General features: G+C 37.8%; 1 protein-coding gene across 1 annotated transcript in view; it reads right to left on the bottom strand.

The window, feature by feature from the left end:
• Positions 1-1,571: 1,571 nt before the first annotated feature.
• Positions 1,572-18,624, bottom strand: part of SLC25A12 (solute carrier family 25 member 12) — a 51,399-nt gene continuing 34,346 nt past the window's right edge. The window contains exons 11-17 of the mRNA XM_009278575.2: positions 16,530-16,591; positions 16,295-16,375; positions 7,593-7,733; positions 5,470-5,608; positions 3,005-3,163; positions 2,725-2,815; positions 1,572-2,186 (exon numbers count right to left, since the gene is read on the bottom strand). Coding sequence (XP_009276850.1) covers positions 1,997-2,186; positions 2,725-2,815; positions 3,005-3,163; positions 5,470-5,608; positions 7,593-7,733; positions 16,295-16,375; positions 16,530-16,591 — 863 coding nt within the window. The 3' untranslated portion in view covers positions 1,572-1,996. The remainder of the gene's footprint in view (positions 2,187-2,724; positions 2,816-3,004; positions 3,164-5,469; positions 5,609-7,592; positions 7,734-16,294; positions 16,376-16,529; positions 16,592-18,624) is intronic.

The following is an 18,624-nucleotide window of genomic DNA, read 5'->3' on the forward strand; positions in this document are numbered from 1 at the left end:
ACCTGCAACATTAAGAGACCAACAGTGATGCTAGATACTGTAAATGATCATCCTGGGAGCCACACTGTCCGGTTTTGGAGCTGTAAGAAATACAACTGCTGTCTTGCGTTGTGAAGTCTCCCAAGGCCTTGATTGAGTCAGTCAACAAGCTGTGACTAAGATTAAATGCCAGTGGGTACCTACCACTTTTGTATCTATTTAGAAAAGCGCAGAACAAATACATAGATATGGGAGAGTTCCTGGGAAGCCTGTCTCTAGAAAACTGTACAGACCAGGTAATTCTTTAAACAGAAGGAAAAAAAAAAAAAATAAAGACAGAAGCCTTCTTCTAATGGGTTTTTATATATATATATATATATGCATGTTGCAGAATAGTGATCAAACTCCCAACTTCAATGTATTGTAACCTCTAGCTCACTAAATAGTATTCAGCACTAAAAGATTTTGCATCTTGTTTAGAGGCTAGAACTGGAGGAGGGCTTGTCTCTTATATGCATTGCAGAATAGTGATCAAACTCCCAACTTCAATGTATTGTAACCTCTAGCTCACTAAATAGTATTCAGCACTAAAAGATTTTGCATCTTGTTTAGAGGCTAGAACTGGAGGAGGGCTTGTCTCTGTGTGCAGTGTTCAGTTTCTAAGAAGCCATTTCTTCATAAGCTGACTAAAACTCTTCATATTGGCCTGCTGTCACCTGAGCAAGAAATGAACAGAACGTCACATCGGTTTATATCGCTGGGATAACCTGTACTCCAGGATGTTTAACCCTGAAAGAAACATGTAAAACTAAAGATTGGAGGTTGCCATACTTCAGTAAGCAAGGCTGGAAACCCACCCATCTCTTCTCTGGCTGTATGGGTAGTATAACTGCCTTTCCTCTAGGACTGTAGAAATCTAGACTCCCCTATTTCTTCTGACATTTTTGCATTTAAAAATTACACCAGATAGACTTTTGGCAGACATTAAGCCAAAAATAGTTCAAGCTTTTCCTTTCTTCTCTCCTGGAAGTCTAAAAAATCAGTTTTGCATATAAAAAGAATATAAAAGTAAGTAAGTCTTCCCACCGCCCGCCTCGAATAACCTAATCTTTCAATGGTAAAACAATCTAAAAATAAAGAGAATGCCTTCAATTTTTGTTACAAAAAGTTTTCCATTCTGGGGAAAAAAGCGCTCTGAGTAATAAATCTGTAAAGATTCTTGAGTCAGCTAATAACTGGCAAATATCTCATGGTGTTTTAAATATGCTACCATAGAGGTAAGGTCTGTTACACATTTAGTATTACCATGTATTTCGAGGGAATTCCTTGTTACAAAGTAGGGCTGCAAAATAAAATATTGCATGTGCTCATCTAATTACTGTGTTCTCTTACACTTACAAGCCAGCACATTGCATTTTAATACCTTTGCAGCAACTTGCTGCCGTCCTTCAGAGGTTATGTCCTGTACTGTACATTCATTAAATGGGTACATCTAATCTTTAAATTTTGATTTAATTATTGGGGGGGGGGTGTGTGTGTGGAAATCACACCGGACAACTTTTCTATAAATGCGAAGAAGTGAACTGACTTAAGTGTTTTTAAATATTTTATTGTCATATGATTGTTAACAAAACGCCTTCAAAACATTCTGTACATTTCAAACTATTTTGAACTGCAATGCCCATTATATAAATGTACGTGTGTAGATGCCATGATGTCTCTGTACAAAGATGTACAATATGTACAGTAACATTAAATGCAAGCTGTGCAAGGCAAAGTCTAGGCTACAGATTCATGCCACTGGTTAAAACGAGGCATGGAACCACAGCTTCAGCCAGTTCCTTGTGTGCAAATAAACAAATAAATGCAGGTATATATTAATATTAGAAAGGAGTAATTAGATTTGCAAGCTCAGTTCAGCTAGAACAACATGCAGCTGACCGGAAAAAATACAGTACTACTCTTGTGAACTTTTTCCACTGCATCGCTTTTTTAGGTTGAAACATCTCTTCAGGATTCAGCTGCTACTTTTTGGTTGAGCGGAGACAATGCCAGGAGATCGAAACTTTGGAAGATATAAACCAAATTTATTTTCTATACCAGCAAATGTAGCTGTAGCAAGTCTGTATCCACCAATGTGCTCAGGGTTAACAGGAGGAAGATCTGAAATTCGAGTTTTTGGGATAGGTTCTGCTCCAGAAGGTTTGCTGTTTGAAGAAAGAAAGAAAAAATGCCTTTCCTTTATTTAAAGTGTTTTCTTAATCCTGAATAACTTTACAAAATCTAGACTAAATACTCAAGGCTTTTGTCTGAGTATGGAAGACTGTTAAAGCTGACCTTAATTAATTCAATTCTATGGTCAGGTAAAGTTGTGAGTTCAGACCACTAAATGGGAAATCAAGGCCGCAACTGAAGTTACATTTTTACTGGTAGCTTTGTAAGTTCTTTTAATTTCAGTGACACGGGGAAAATGGACAAAATATCTTGCTACAATGGACATACAAAATTTATGTAGTATATTAAAATAAATATGAAATGGTTCTTTATCTCCTCATCTGTTTAGAAGTAGCATGCAAGTTTCTCTCAATTATAGAAGGATGGGGGAATTTTTTGCATACTGTAATTTTAAGTCCAGGTGCTCAAAGTCTCCAAGTTTAAGTGGTCCCATGCGTGAAGAAAAGTAAGATTTTTTTTTTTAACTTGGCAGGGTTTTTGTGCATGCTAAAAAGCAAATACTTGACTTACAGGCCTCCAAAATCGACATAAAACCATCTCTGCAGAAGTTCGTAAGTGACCAAAGTAACACCAAACTGGGGTGAAGATCTGAACACACGAGCTGTTAAATATTACAAATCAGTGTCAAACAAAGAAAAGTTTCTCAGGAGAGAAGCTAAACATTTTTAACAAAATGTTACGTTTTTCAGAATCAGACCATGCAAATACTGCTCTAATTTGAGTCCTTAACGAAGCAAGTGCTAATTTGCAGATTCAGGGTCAGCCTTAATATTCAGAGTGCATTTCTCACCTCCAGCTCCCTTCCAGAAAGCCGAAGGGCCTTCTTCCCTTAGAATCTTTCCAAAGCAGTCAATAACGCCACTGTATGTTGTCTGACCAGCGCGAGCTGCCACTTGCAGTCTTGTCTTGATGACATCAGCAGGGGTTACCAAAGAAGCAGCAGGCACACCTTTTAGAAGAAAACCACATTTAATTTGCACAAAGAATCTTGTAAAAGATGAAAGGCTTCTAACCGAAAAATACAACTGCAAACTTCAATATTTTTTTGCAAGCATTAGACATTACTAAAAATGCAAGTTCTTACATTTGATGCTAATATAAACTGTTGTTCTTGGTATAATCCTTTTGAGTGTCTTCTAAATTTAAAGGCTATAACTGATAGTTTATTATTATGTTCTTTACTATCCGCAGCAATTCTCAACATCTTCTAGTGGTCTTGTCATTAACAGTCGTTTGAAATATAGATAAAAGAGGCATTTTTCAGTTCACACTTATGCTATATATGTAATGAGATATCCATGACAAAAATTAGTTGTGCAACCTTACTGTATTTGCTAATACTCTACAACATATTTTGCAAATTACATAGATGATTGATTTGGGAACTTGAATCCTACCCATCCATTTGTTAAAAGTGTTATAAGAAAACTACTGCTTAAAACACCTATTCTACAGAAATATGTCTGTACTGCTGTTTGGACTGTTCTGTGGGAGAATAGATGCTGCTTACTTCAGTAGGCAAGCCATAAAAAGACTGAGGACAATGAAGGTGTTTTACAAGTCTGCTTAGTACCAGCAGCGTGATATTAGCCAACAGTGATGGAAGAACAAATCTCCACTTCCAAGGCACCACTCTCAGCTTTCTAGTCAAAGGAAAGGAGAAGGTTTTCAGAAATGTACTCCACAGTTATATACAACTGTGTTACCTGAGATATTTCTGAATACTTCTGAATACTGTAAAAATTTCAACCTCTTAAAAAGAGGAACCATCTTCTGACTTAGAGTTTTGAAATTGATTTTGACTTCTGTTGAACCTCTACTATTGGTTAACATTGAATTAAAAGTTTAACGAGTCACTGATTTGCACAGGTGATCATGAACTCTCAAAGTGTTCCCGGTCAATTCCGGAGGTTTTAAAGGAAAACAGAAGCAATGTAGTTAAGCCTACAAGCACACACTAATAGCAACCATATGCAGATTTTCCTTTACAGGCAGGTATGTTCAGACCGTATTCTTCCCTGCAGCGCATGCATAACAGGAGTAGATCGAGCAATCGGGAATTTGAAATTTGCAGTTCAGAAAGGCAGATTCCTGTACGCGCTGTAAAACTAGGCCTACAAGAGTTACACTCATTTTTAATAGGGTTCATTGCTTAGTATGAGTGACCCAGAAACAGCAATCAAACAAACGAAGCTGTGAAGTTTGCAACCTAAAAACAGTGCGTCTTTATATGAGATACAAGTTAAATAATAATATTTATATGTGCTTCTATGAGTACAGTAAGCTAAATAATTTTCCATTTCTGGCAGCTCTGCATTACTTGAGAATAAACAGGGCTACAAATCTGTTACTAGTTTCCTAGCTGGTCTCTCCCTTCCCCTCTGGCACGAGGAACGTACCAACTGGCAAAGAGCAGGTGCAGCCAAGCTGTATCAAGTCCAGTATGGGAAACTGCTCTTTACACGCAGACGGCTCATGATTGATGTATATGATATACAGTGACTCCTTACGACTGTAACAAGTAACAAAAGGTCTGTTCAGCCCAACGATGTTTCTAAACGGCACAGATGCCAACACAGAACCGTTCACGATGGAGAGGCTGTAGATACCTGGTTTTCATTCTAGTGATCTAATCCTCGGCAGTGCAGAATCTGGCCACCTGTATCCACATTTTTAAATATCCACCACCGCAGTTCCTACATCTAGTATTTTTATGCCACTTGCCATTTAGTAAAAACATCTTTTTATCACAGCTGCCTGTTGTCTTTATACTAAATGTTTTTGAGAAGCCTTAAAATATTGTAAATTTCAGAGTATGATACTTTAACTTCAGCTTCTTTACGAGCTAATGCCCTATTTTTAGCAATTACATTTAAACTAAGTTTCTTCTCAGTTATTCAGGAATCCAGAACTAGGCAAGTCATTTTCTTCTTAGCTCTTATGATACCTCATTTTATGTTCATCAAAGATTCAAATTAGCCTTCAACTCTGAGAGCACAGTAACAAGTAAAACCCCATTGAGACAGACAGATCAAATTTGACTACAAGTTGCTGAGCTGCATTACGCTGTTTATCCACATTATGCAAATGTAATTAGCTCTCATCAAAATTACATCGCCTCCCACTAAGGATAACAGTGTTCAAATTTAGATTAAATCAGATACAATGGTACAGTACCCTTCCTTACTGAATGAATATTAAATATTACTCACTAAAAGAAAAAAATTACTTCCAGAAAACATTCTGCAAAATTACCTGCAATGGCTCCAGCTGTAAGGAGATTAAGCCCTCCCACATGGCCATTTTCATCAGCAAGCATCAGTTTACTATGAGCATAAACAGGAAAGTAGATTGCAGAAAAGGGAATGTCTCTGAGGAAACATGCTTTGGCACCCTGTCACACAGAAAACAGACATAATACAAATAAATTTTGTAAATAAGGTTAAAATTGACATCCAGCAAGCAGCCTGAGCCCAGGAAGTACCAACTCCTTTGACCTACCAGGTAAATAACACAGAAAATAAAATGTCTCAGGAAACAGAAGATGTAGAGTTGAACTTGAAAAGAGAATAAAGCACATCTAAAGTAAGTTTCTAGAGTGAGGAGAAGTCAAGGTTCACGTCTAGTTTTGGTAAGCAATACGTGGCATCAGTAGCTAGGATAAATACATTTTACATATGATGTGTCCAAATGCGATGAAGAAAGTGACAAAGGTCTGTCCTTATGTCTTGCTGACAACAACCCACAACCACGGAAGCAGCAAGACAAGTCCTTGCATGCCATTATTTCCACCAAACACAAAAGCATTACTAAAATATCAGTGAGGACTGTAAGACCTCATAGTGATCTCCACTGATCGTCATCTGGTTGACTGAAGAAGCTGCACAGGAAGGCTAGCAAAAAGAGGGAAACCATCGCAAAATGGGAGTCTTTTAGTCAAGGGAAGATACAGGGAGACAAAACCAGCGGCCTATGATAATACTGCAAGGAATAGCTCCTGGCCACAACCTGGCATTAAAGAGTTCCGTAACAGAACTTTGCATGCTGAAAAAACAGCGGAATACTCGTAATAAAACATATCTAATATTCTTCTTCTAGCAACTTCAGTCATCAGTCTGTTACCAACTAAAATAACTCCTTCTGTGCAAAGCTCAAATAAGCACTTATATGCCCAAAAATCTCATTTGCATACCCTGAGAGCGCGCATGTTATAAAAACAGCACTCCTGGCCTAAATACCCAACCGGCATACTCCAAGCCAGCAGCCTGCACGCAACGGACCCAACTGAGGCCAGTTTCCCAGTAGTTATAATAACAGACAGCACACGTTACAAACCCTACCTGGCTTAAGCAGAAGACCTGATAAAGACAAACTCGTCCCTTCAGTGATTTTCATGCAGATGCTTTATGCTCTAAAATGAGTTCTTACAGTTATTCACAAATGATAATGCAATTCTAAAGAACAGCTGAATTTTTAGTAAGCTCAATTGTTTAATTACTGCAAACGGAAATGGTAATTTTGTCCCATGTACCAAAACATCTGTGATCTTTAGGAAATGTAATGGTCATGAATCTGATCCACCGAATTCAAAACAAAAGCTTCAGCTCTAAAAGTAAATTTGCACATTTTTATAGTATTATTGCCTGTCTATGGACAAATCACGTAAAACAATGTTTTGAAGTGCACAGCTAATATAACTGCTGAATTTACGTATTACCCCTTGCGCTGGCAGACGATACAGGAAGAAATACTCTTCCTTGTTTAAGAAAACTAATAGCTTCTGCTCCATTACATCTGATCTGTAATGATGGTAGTAAGTATACCTGCAGGGAAGGAATCTGTTGACTGGCATTCTGCTGTAGTACAGTACAGTATGGGCTTTTTTTTAGTGGAATTCGTTATCGACAAATCCCACCACTTAACTTCTTAAAAATGTGAATCCTACTAAACTCCACTACTGTTTCACTGCCATCAAATTATTAAGACAAAAAGAATATCCTGCTGCAAAGATAACAATAGAGATAACACAGATTCAAAATAAACATAAGAAAAACACACAGGGAAAGCTAAAGAAACTTTTCACAAAACCCCACCAAATGAAATGATCAGTGCCAGAAGCCAGCAGGTCTGCAATACAGGACTCCCTGTAGCTTGGCATAAAAGCCCAAAGGATAGAATGGGGGAGTATTTTTTTGTATCCCACTGCCATTAATATAGAAGTGGGTTTTCTTCAGTTTTCCACTGTGGGGCTGCCCTGCAGGAAGAGATTGGTTTTAAATTCAAAAGGTTTCTTTGTTTTTAACAGTTTTTGTTTCAACAATGTAAAAGTTTAGCATAAAACATAAAACGATGAAGCCACTCAAAGCAGAGATACATACCTTATAAAGACCAAGAAGGCCTAAATCTTTCATAACAGAGAGGGCACTGACTCTGGGTCCTGTAGTAATTTCTCCAGCGACCTGCAACCGAATCTTTACAATCTCCAGTGGATTAGTGAAGATGACCTGGGAAGCTCCTGCCTGCAAACCCCAAGAAAAAGAAAGTCGATTGCGTTACTAGAGCACGTGATGACAGGTTGACTTTTGCAAGGCGCTGAGTGCCTTCACGTCTCCCTGCATTGGCTGATATTCTCATGTAAAAATATGTGAGAGAGATTTAATAAAGCACCTGTCTGGAAGTTAAAAGCCCCGAACCAGAAATCACGGGTTTGTACGAAATAAATTTTCACATTTCTATGTTTATAGTCCACAGAGGTGGATTAATTCAGTTTGTCTCTGCTTTTCTCCTTGACATCACTTTCTAGAAGTCGTGGCTGTGTTTAAAAGTCTATCAGATATTACACAAAATACTAAACTAAAATAATCATTAGACTTGTGCTACTAGAGCATCAAACACATATAAAGAAGACCTTATGTTTATTCAATAATAATCCATCACCAATGTGTAGGCATGCTATTTGCATTTAGCGGTGATGCTGTTTAAAAGGTAAATTTGCATTTAATGGTGTAATTTTAAATTATTAGAAAAGGTGTTTGGGGTTTTGTTTAGCAGCCTTTAATTGTTCTAAGTGGAAACAAAATGTAAAATTTAAATAGAAAGAGTAACATTTCAAAATATGATACTAGATAGAAACAGGAGTCATATCCTTCTCTGAGCTGAGCATGGCAGATTTTACATGCAGGAAGTACTCTTTTAACAGTGCTGAAGGACGATCTTGCATACTTCCTAGCAATAGTGTTGCAGAGCTGCTTGAGATTCTGCACTTTAACCAAAGACTTCCAAAGAAATATATTTCAGTTTTGAGAGGGATTCAATCTGACAGTTCAGTTGCAGAAGCATGTAAACCTATTTAAAATGACATGTTTAGATTTCTCCCTGGTTTGCTGTAGGTACTACCATTCACTTCTGGAGAAGTGTGTGGTTCATCACAAAACAGCTAAATTTTACTAAGCTTTCTTTTCCCCTCTTCCTAAGCCACCTTTTTTTCATTTAAAAATCACTTCCATAAAATTTATGGCATATAACCACTTGAATACAGCCAACTTTAAAAAGCATTTCTTCCACAATCTAAAAGCTCCTTTTAATCCTGATCTATTCCTCCAACCCATCAAATCTTAGTGAAGGAAAAAGATGCAGAACATCTGCAAGTAAAGCTTTTTTCCACTTCTAAATTGCCCAGGAAATAAACGCTCTTTGTGATGCTGGGTGTGTGTGCGTGAAGGAAAATCAATAGTCTGCTACAGCACCTCCTGGACAGCATGCACGGTGTTCTTTGCTAATTGATTCAGAACTAATGAACGCTAATCCTTTCTGCCTATAGCACAATCTTCCTCTCTCCAGCAGCAGGCAGAATAAATTTGAGATTAGCCCTGAAGCACGTCTTAGAAGTTGGTAACTTGAATTATTCTAGACTTGAGACAAAAGAGCATTGCAAACCTCAACAGCTCTTACTGAGAATGACTAAGCACTCAGGTAGTATCTATGGGACGGGGCGCATGAAGCATCAAAATCTTCACTGACCAAGCACCCGATACTTCACAGAACCTTTACTGACCACACCGCCACCCTTTTATTGCAAGCCCCGTTTATTACCTCACTCAATATTGACATTTAAAATCATCATTATGGCTTTACTAAAGCACCTTGACGCAAACAGTGGGAGAACAACCTCTGCTTTTGATTAATTATCTCCACTGTAGCAGTTACTGTCTTTAACACTTTCCACTCAAACGATCAGTCTAGGTTGTTAATCTTGTTTCATTCCCTCACTTCTTCACCCTTCTGAAAGAAAATCAAAGCCTACATTTTCGTGGACGTTTATCGCAACCATCAGGAAGGTCACTGGCGCTCCCAGACCAGCCAAACTGATCCCATCTTCTGTTCCTTGGACTTAATGCATTGTGTTTACCCTGTTACCTGACACCACTCGTGTCCAAAGCCATTCTTCAGACTCTCTTTACTTCTCATCTCACCTTTTCCTTCACAGTTCATATACACCTATCCATGCAAGATGAAATGGCTGTCCTGCCAGGCAAAGTTCCAATCTAAATAAAACTTACAAAATTCTCATTTGGCAAGTTCTGTTAAACAATAACCAATTCTTTTGTTCGTATTGCATTAAACAGAAAACCAATTTCAAATGTTTATCATTTCCCTACATCATTTTTAAAAATAATTTTGGTAGATAAAACATTAAGCAGAATGCTCTTACTACATAATACAATGCACCACACAAAAAATTCCAATAACTTTAAATTTAGACAGTAAGCTAGAAATTCACTCCTGCTACCTGCCTATTAAATAAGCATTCTTTGTTTACATATATATGTGAAATTCCATTTTTTATTTTTCATGTTATAAATTAGCACATCCTGCAGAGCAGCCAAAATAACTCTTCCTATTTGCCCAACACCCACCACAGAAACACAAATAGGCCAATTCATAAACATTTCTATTTTCTACCCTGAATTCAATCTCCCTGCAATTAACATTCTCCTCTCCTAGGTGCACAACTGCCTACCCTTCTGTTAAAATCAGCAACAGCCCTCTTCTGATACAGAAATGAAAAGAGAAGACTCTAAACACAACACATTTTAATAATTTAGTAGCAATAGTAATTATATATACTATGTTACAAATTGTATATTGTTAATACAGAATTATATATTATGACAATATTAATATTAAAATATGACTTGATGATCAGTTATTGAGCAAAATAAAATATATGGAAAACCCTAACATATGCTTATATAATCAGTAGAAAACCATTTGAAAAACTCTTTAATTACATTAACACTTTGAACATTGAGTATTTACAGTGTTGAAAAACTTCTCAACAGGCAGCTTTCTCAAAAAGAGCTGTAACTGTCAAGATACCCAGTTAAATACTCCCTGTTAGCAATATGTACTTCTATCCAAGTCTTGACTTTTCATACAGTTATACTTGTAGCTCAGGAAACTTTTCTGCGCAGCAGTGATTTGATTCACGTGAAGAGGGGCACTGAATTCACTGGAGTTGCACGAATGAGTTAGGTCCTTAGACATATCACAAGTACAGATAAGGCAAGCATTGACTTTAATACAGAACATGTAACACAAGAAAACTCACTTTTTCACTGTGTAGTTTTTTAAAAATGAATGTGAGGGTTGTTTTTTGTTTGTTTGTTTTTTCTTTTTAAGTAAACGGTTGCCTAACTCTCTGACAAAGAACATGTGAGGCGGAGGAGAGTGCTGCCTGGGGAGCAGAGGAAGAGCACTCCCCAGAAGAGGGTGCAGAGGAGAATGACACAAAGGATCTCCAAATAAAAATGAACTGGCGGCGTGCAGGGTTGCAATACAAACCTCCATGCTTCTGTGCAAATCATTGGCAATCATCATCATTCCTTTTCAAAGTATCTTACTTCAGCCGTCAGCTATGTATGTTAAATACACATGCACGTGTATATATACACACAGAGGTATACATTGCAGTCCCTGAATTTCTTTTGGAGAAGGTGCACTAAATCTAGATTTTCCCCCCATAAAAACCTCCCTTCACACATAAATTACAACAGACACTTTAAAAAAGGTTGACAAATTTGTTTCTGAATGGAGGTTATTCATACACATCGAAAATACCAGTAATAAAAGCTTCTACTTAACCTTAATGTCATGTAAAATAACTCTGCAAGGAGCAAATAAAGGAACTAAATCTGACAGCAAAGGTTATGAGAGAGAAGATGTAGTTTGAGATCCCACAGCAAACGCCCCATGACATGCCAAAGGCTGAAGGAAATACACAAATGACCCTGCAACATGAGACCTCTTGCCCTTTCCAATTCCACCCGAGAGGCATAAGCTACAAAGGGGGAGAGGCCTATTTCAAGCCCTTCCTTCCTTCCTTTCTGAAACCACCACATCCTGGACCACAACTATGTCCCACACAAGCAGCTAAAATAAGATGTTACTTAGAACAGTCTGGTTTAAAAACGTCAAAAGAACTTGCACTTCTTTCTCAAGGCAAAGCTGTCATTGCTCATGCACCTACAATAAGCTTACTGTCTCTTTTACTAAACAATAAATTTCTCCCCAACTTCAAATGTCCGCAACAGCGATCAAGATAAAGCAGTAAAGTTTAATTCTGCTTCTAACTTTATCTGTTTAAAGTACATTAAAAGAAGTAGAGTATCTTCAAGATTTTGAAGGAAAAGTAGTCTGACAGCTATAATTCTATATTTTTGCGTTTGTTAAATAAAAACAGTAAAAATTTATTTTTTCAAAAAGAAATATTTGACACCTTCCTATTTGCCTGATAAGCCTATATACATGTTTATGTGTATGTATGTATATATGTATAAATACATATGAAAAATATTTTTACAAGTATACCAAAATATTTAGACTAAATGTTAGATTTAATGTTTAAATATGTAAGTTTTTAAATCAGTGGTAAATTTGGACCTCTATGTGTATGTATGTGCAAACACATACACGCACACACCCCCCAACCCCTAACCCTAAAAAATATTTAGACTAAATGTTAGATTTAATGTTTAAATATGTAAGTTTTTAAATCAGTGGTAAATTTGGACCTCTATGTGTATGTATGTGCAAACACATACACGCACACACCCCCCAACCCCTAATCATCAACAGATGCATTGCCTACACCTCCAAGAAGGGTTCTTAGACCCCTTCTGTCTGGCACCCCACATCCTCCTCTTCCCTGCAGCACAAATCAGATGAAACAGGATTCATCCATTCAAAATGCTACACACCATGCACATTGCATTGATGGGAAGAATCCATTCCTTCCTGTGTAACTCATAGGAACTACAGCTTAAAAATCACAGCACCTTTGTCTACTGTAACAGTACTTACTAACAGAACTGTAACAGATACTAACAGAATCATTTACACAGTGCTAGATGTCTACTTCAACATCACTTCCCAACTGAGGACGAACAGTTGCCCTACAGCACCTTGCCCTTCACGATGTACTCACGTGCGTCATGTGTGTAAGTTCCTTTGAGAAGCCCTGTCCATATCAGGTATGCGGTCTCTGCTTCCCCAGCTGCTGTTGGGATACAGGAAAGCATTGCCAAAGCCTCACTCAGTCCCCCTGCCACTCAAAGCTAATGGTAGCTGAAAACTCCAAAGGCAGAAATGCAGGCTAATCACTGAATTACAATGAAATGTAATTCAATTAATTACAGTAACAGTAGGGAAAGAAATTGTTTTCTCTGAACGTGCGTAAGTGCGGACAGTGCTGTTGATGATTAACAAACCAGCCTACTCTCGGGAAGGTAGGAAGATGGGATATCAGTTTCATCCATGAGGGACCAGATGACAGGTATGACCTGACTGCTGTAACTGAGCTGCCCCATGTAGCTGTTCTGCAGATTTCAAATACAGCTACAGCTTGGGAGCAGCTGGGAATATTTGGGCTCTGACAGAGCAGACCCTACACTTCCCAACGACATTTACATTGCCCAGCGGCTAGCAGGTAGGTTTCAAGGAGCACAGGGCACAGGCTGCCTGCGGGAGGTCCCCGCCCTGCAGTAAGGAAGGAAAGACAACAGACAGGCAGCTGACCATATAAACAGGCCACCGCGTGGGCAGATGTCTTTGTTAACAGCTTCAAGAACGAAAACATTTCCTCTTACTGGGAACGGGAGTTTATTCCATAACCTTACAGGAGCTGAGAATAATTGGAGCCTGAGAAGTACGATTTTGGCCAAAGAGATCCAGTCTCTTGAGTTACCATTTGTGGAAGAGGCACATGCCTGTGGGTAGCCTCTTTGCTGGACGGTATAGCACTTCTTACAGACGCTCCAGAGCTATACAGATGACGCAGGCTCTCTTGAATCACTACTGTCTTAATGTCAAAGGTTTCACCTGTCCTCACGTGTGGGTCTTAGAAGACTGTGACACCATACGTAGGCTTTGATACGGCACTGCCATCCAGAGAGGAGAATTTGCTAGGTCTGCCGGAGCCTTTCCCAAGCTGCCTCCACTTCCTCACATGAATTTTTTTTGCTCCTGGTTGAGGACTGTGGCGTGCACAACGTGCTTTTGTACAGCTTGCATGAGGGTGGGCCTTCAAAGGCCAGAAAGGCCTCTGCTGTAAACTCAGCCATTTATAAATGGCTGAAAATATGGCTTGCTCGTCTTGCTCATCCACTACCAGTTCCATACCAGAAATGATGAAAAAGTGCATTATTCCTGTTAATCAGGAGAAGGTTCAACACTAAACACAGGCAAGTGATGGTCAGAGATAGTAATAAGTACATCTCTGAGAACTACATACAGGTATAATGCTGTTTCTTCTGATGTTATGACAAGGTGAAAAGCATGTTTTGAGTTTAGCCTATATTTATAGTGTACTGTTAGCAAAATATTTGTGTGTCAAACAATAAAGAAAAACCACAAAAAAACAAGTTACCCAAATCCAGATGCTGAAAATAATTTTGGCATAAATAAAATCCAAACGGTCCCACAGTAACCCATCATTTTGTACTAACAGAGAGAGAAGGAATAGAATAAAGGAAAAACGAAGAAGAAAGGTAGCATCACCCAAACAGAAAGTCTTGCGTGCCTCTGCATGCATAAATGGACTGAGCTTACTTGTGGCACTTCCTTGGATGTAACTGTTGGTTATGTCTCGTAATATTTTGTAGAAAAACAGTATACAATGAACACCAGAAGGGCGAAGATCAACACTATTTCCAAGCAAGTCAACATGGAAAAGAGCTGTCACAATGAAGATGAAAAGGACTGAGGATGAGAAAGAGAAAGACTAACATATCAACTTGCTACTGCTTTAGTCAACTGATACTTTCAGACTTTTAGAATAAACTTTATAGGCTTGCTAAGAAAGATTCTGCTATTTAGGAAGAAGTGAAATTGCTAAAATGGAACTAAGCAGCAGTACAGACAGAAAAGTCATCAACTGGTAAGATATCAGATGATCCAGAGGACGCTACAAAGAAATGAACATCCCTGAGGTTCCTAAACTGTGGCCAACTCCTCTCGTACAAAGGCCAACTTTGTTTAAAATTCTCCCAGATTGAATGAGATAAGTATTATCTTGAAAAAGGAGATGAGAATATCCGCTCAGACAGTCAGAAAGGGTTGTGTTCGGACAGATTATAAATCTGCTCAGCTTCACAGAAACATCCAAATTTCTGAAAGCTTATCCGAAACTCGGATTTCTCCCCAATTTTTGCATGTTCACTACAGTAAGACAATAAAGTTATTTTGAAAAAGGAGTATGTACCATGAAGTGGAAAAGCCTCTACCGTAGAATGAATTTAATATTATACATTTCAGTACAAAAGAATGTAAAATAATAAAACTGATTATCAGACATTTGATTTTAATTATGACTTTAACCACAACAGAGGAAAACACTAATGAATTACACTCACTTCTGTTATAAATGACCTGTATGTGCTTTCTGTGCTATTGAGCTTTCCAGAAAAAGGTTAGTCTTTTGCTAGCTATACATCACAGCTGCTTTCTCACATTTCTCAGAAAATAAACTTTGTACACTGACAGGTGAAGACTCAAGCATGTACCAGGCTGCCAAATTAAATCAGGCAGAACTATAAGCAGCCTCCCTTCAGGGCTGCTTCTTTGAATTAAAAGTTTGCAGAGGTCAACAACCTTTCTGCCCCAGGTTTTGTTGTAAGCTGAGGAGGTTTTATACCAGCCTGTCAGCCTACTCAACTGGAAGTTATTAGTGTTCTCTGCTACAAAAGAAACCTAACTCAAGCCTTAAACATTTTATAGGGTTAACAACTGTTGGGGAATCCCACAAATGAAATTAGCCAATGTGCAAAACAAAACAAAACAAAAAAAATCTATCATCAATATCAATTCAAGCCACTTAGATTGCTAAGAGATCCACTGAATTACAGCCCTCAAATCTCATCAAAAACAGAATTTGTTTTTGAACTGTATTTAAATGATGGATGTAGTTAGCGTCTGGAGTAATGTAGCTACATTTTATACAAAGTCATTTAAACAGAAAATACACTCATACCCGTTTTCTGAAAGATAAGACCACACTGTTCAGTTTTTCCACATTTTCACAAACAGAAAAATTTCACATATAGCAAGTTGAAGAGTGCATTTCTTTTCCTTCTTAAAATCTTCAGCAAGAAATAGATTTTTCAAACTGTTCTAGCCTCCCCCCCACCTCCGCCAAAGGAAACTCAAACATAATCTCTACAATCCATTCTCAAGGACTACCTGCATCTTTCCAAACTAACCATGAACGCCAACCCAAAGCAAAAGTATGGAAAGGGAGAAAAGGCACCCTCTCTTTAGCCTTTTGTGAATAAAACCACTGCTGTAACTGAGTGTTGGAAACTGAGCCAAAAGAAGTTGTTCAAGCACCTAATTCCAGGGGAACTCAACTCAGAAGTATGCAAAGCTTTCCAAACAGAAAAAGGACTTTTTTTAGTTCTTGTGACTGGGAGAAAACAGAACAGTTCTGTTCAAATCGACAAAGCACGCCCATTAACTGTCATTCCAACTATACTGCACATGACTGAGAATCAATTTTTCCTAGGAATACAGGACGAATACTTACACAGCCTCCAGCAAGGACCTCTGCAGGGAGTGGAATGGAACCATCTTTCTTAGTAAATTTGTCTCTGACAAAGTCATTCACCTAATAAAGATACAATACATTACACACAATTTTAAGTTATTTTTCCTCCTTATTAACACATATCAAGTACATCCGTAACCATGTATATTAGAGTGCTTGTAAGTGGTCATCTTTCACACATTTTAGGAAATAAATCCTATGTATGTTAACAAACAAAAGAATGCGGGGGGGGGGTAGCCTTTTCTGGAGCAACACCTATCAGCTGTGGTAACAAGCCTATAGAAACAAAGACATCATAAGGCAACATTATCTTCCTAATACAGAAACTAGTATTTTATAAGAGCTCTACAGAAATGCCTTTCTGCACATGGGATAACCTTTGAGGTGGATGGCATTTATGTATGTGATGCTGCTAGAGCACTGCATATTCATACCAATACAATTTTATATTAAGATTTCTGTTGAAAATGGTAATGAAAAGGATGACCAGATCTGCCTTCCACAACGAAGTCAAGCCCGATGCTGTTGCTGTACAGAAGAAAAAAAAAGGGTAAGGACTGAACATAGGTCTACTACATAAGAGTTCGTTTGACTTTTTTAGCCCCTTAATATCACTTTCCCATAAAACTTGCAATTACTTTTTAAAATAGGAGAGTAATTATGAGATATACACATGACTATGATAAATTATCAACTCACTTCTACTTGACTCACTAACCTGAGTTTTCTGAAGGCTCCAGTCAACTAAGGGTATAAAGGATTTTCTCGTTCAGTCCAACATGGTAGCATGAACTTTGTTAAACCCTATTACTATTAAGTATTTTTTATCTTACCAAGCAGAAGCATTAGTGGACAGAAACCGATTTTGAAAAGGTCCTTGTTCCTGGAAAATAGCTACTATCAAAATGAACTGCCATTTGACAAAAGCACATACACTTTTCTAGGAACTAATAGGTTTAAGAAAAAAATCAGTAGATGGCAGTCTTAACTTCCTAACATACAAGATTATAACAGCATCTGTTATTTTTAAATCCATTTTCTCCACAGTCATTTTGGCATATGTATAGATTATAAAACTTAAAAGGCTTATTTTTATTAGAAGTGTTCATTTCCTAATGTTATTCCATGGTTAGGGAATATCAGCCTGTCAAGAGTGTTCGCCAGTTAACTAACAAAAAATCCCATGCTAATTATATCAAATATCAGATAACAGCAACAAAACTGTATCGATGCGGTTTTCCATTATCCATTAAGCGAAAAGAATAATAGCTAAAAATTCATAAAAAGTGTTCAAAATTACCTAAAGTACTCAGCCTGCAGAATTTTTATACTACTTTCTTAAAAGGAAGCTCAGAGCAAACGCACCTAAATAGAAAGTGCAGCAGTTAATATATGCAGTGTAGTGTTTTCTTCCAACATAGTACTTTCTGTGCGATTTACACTTACTATGCTGAGGAAAGGCAGTTATTAAACACAAAGAAAGGTTGACAATAACAAAAAGAAATGCTGCCCTCCCAGCCTGAATCTCTGATCTGCCATGAAAAGAAAATCCATCTGTGCAGTGCCTACACTTTAAAACCCCAAATATACCAGACAAAACACCACAAGACAATCCTCCCCACCCCTCCTTTTATGCAGCTGAACAACTTGGGCACACGCATTCGGTGTGCCAGAGAACCTGGGACCCTGCATCGTCTAGTGAGGGACCTTAGAAGATACTTCATTAGTTCTGAAGTTGGATGCTAGGATTCAAAAGTGTCGTAATTTTCTTGACCAAAAATTGTAAGTCTTTATTTAAAAATATGAACTTTCCAGTATGCGTTCAGATCTGTTTTTTAAACTGTGGTAAACGACTGCATTGTATCGTTATATTACAATACAACTAGGATAACCCAGCTCAGGAATATAAGAACCCAGTAACAGACCCACAGTAAACTCCATAAATGTTTCTGTTGTTTAGTTTAATATACTTTCACACACCAACTAATTCTACGAGTCCAAGACCTTAGTAACATGCTGACCATCAACCGTAACATTTTCAAAACAACTACATGAACTTCTTATGCTAAACAATCTTAAAGACTATTATTAAACAGACTATTAAGAAGTTTAACAAGCTGACATTCTTTCAAACAAGCACATTTTTTCTCAGTTGTAAAGCATTGCTTTTAACTCATCAATGGAATCATCCTTCATTTCAAAGTGTTTGAGAAAGGTTAGAAAATAAAAATAAAAATAACAAATGATCAGTTTTAGAAGCTGCTGTGCAAAACCATGTGGTTGGGGGGGGGGGGGGGAGGGGGGAGAAA

This window comes from Aptenodytes forsteri, unplaced genomic scaffold (assembly GCF_000699145.1).
Source record: "Aptenodytes forsteri isolate BGI_AS27 unplaced genomic scaffold, ASM69914v1 Scaffold257, whole genome shotgun sequence".
Lineage (NCBI taxonomy): Eukaryota > Metazoa > Chordata > Aves > Sphenisciformes > Spheniscidae > Aptenodytes > Aptenodytes forsteri.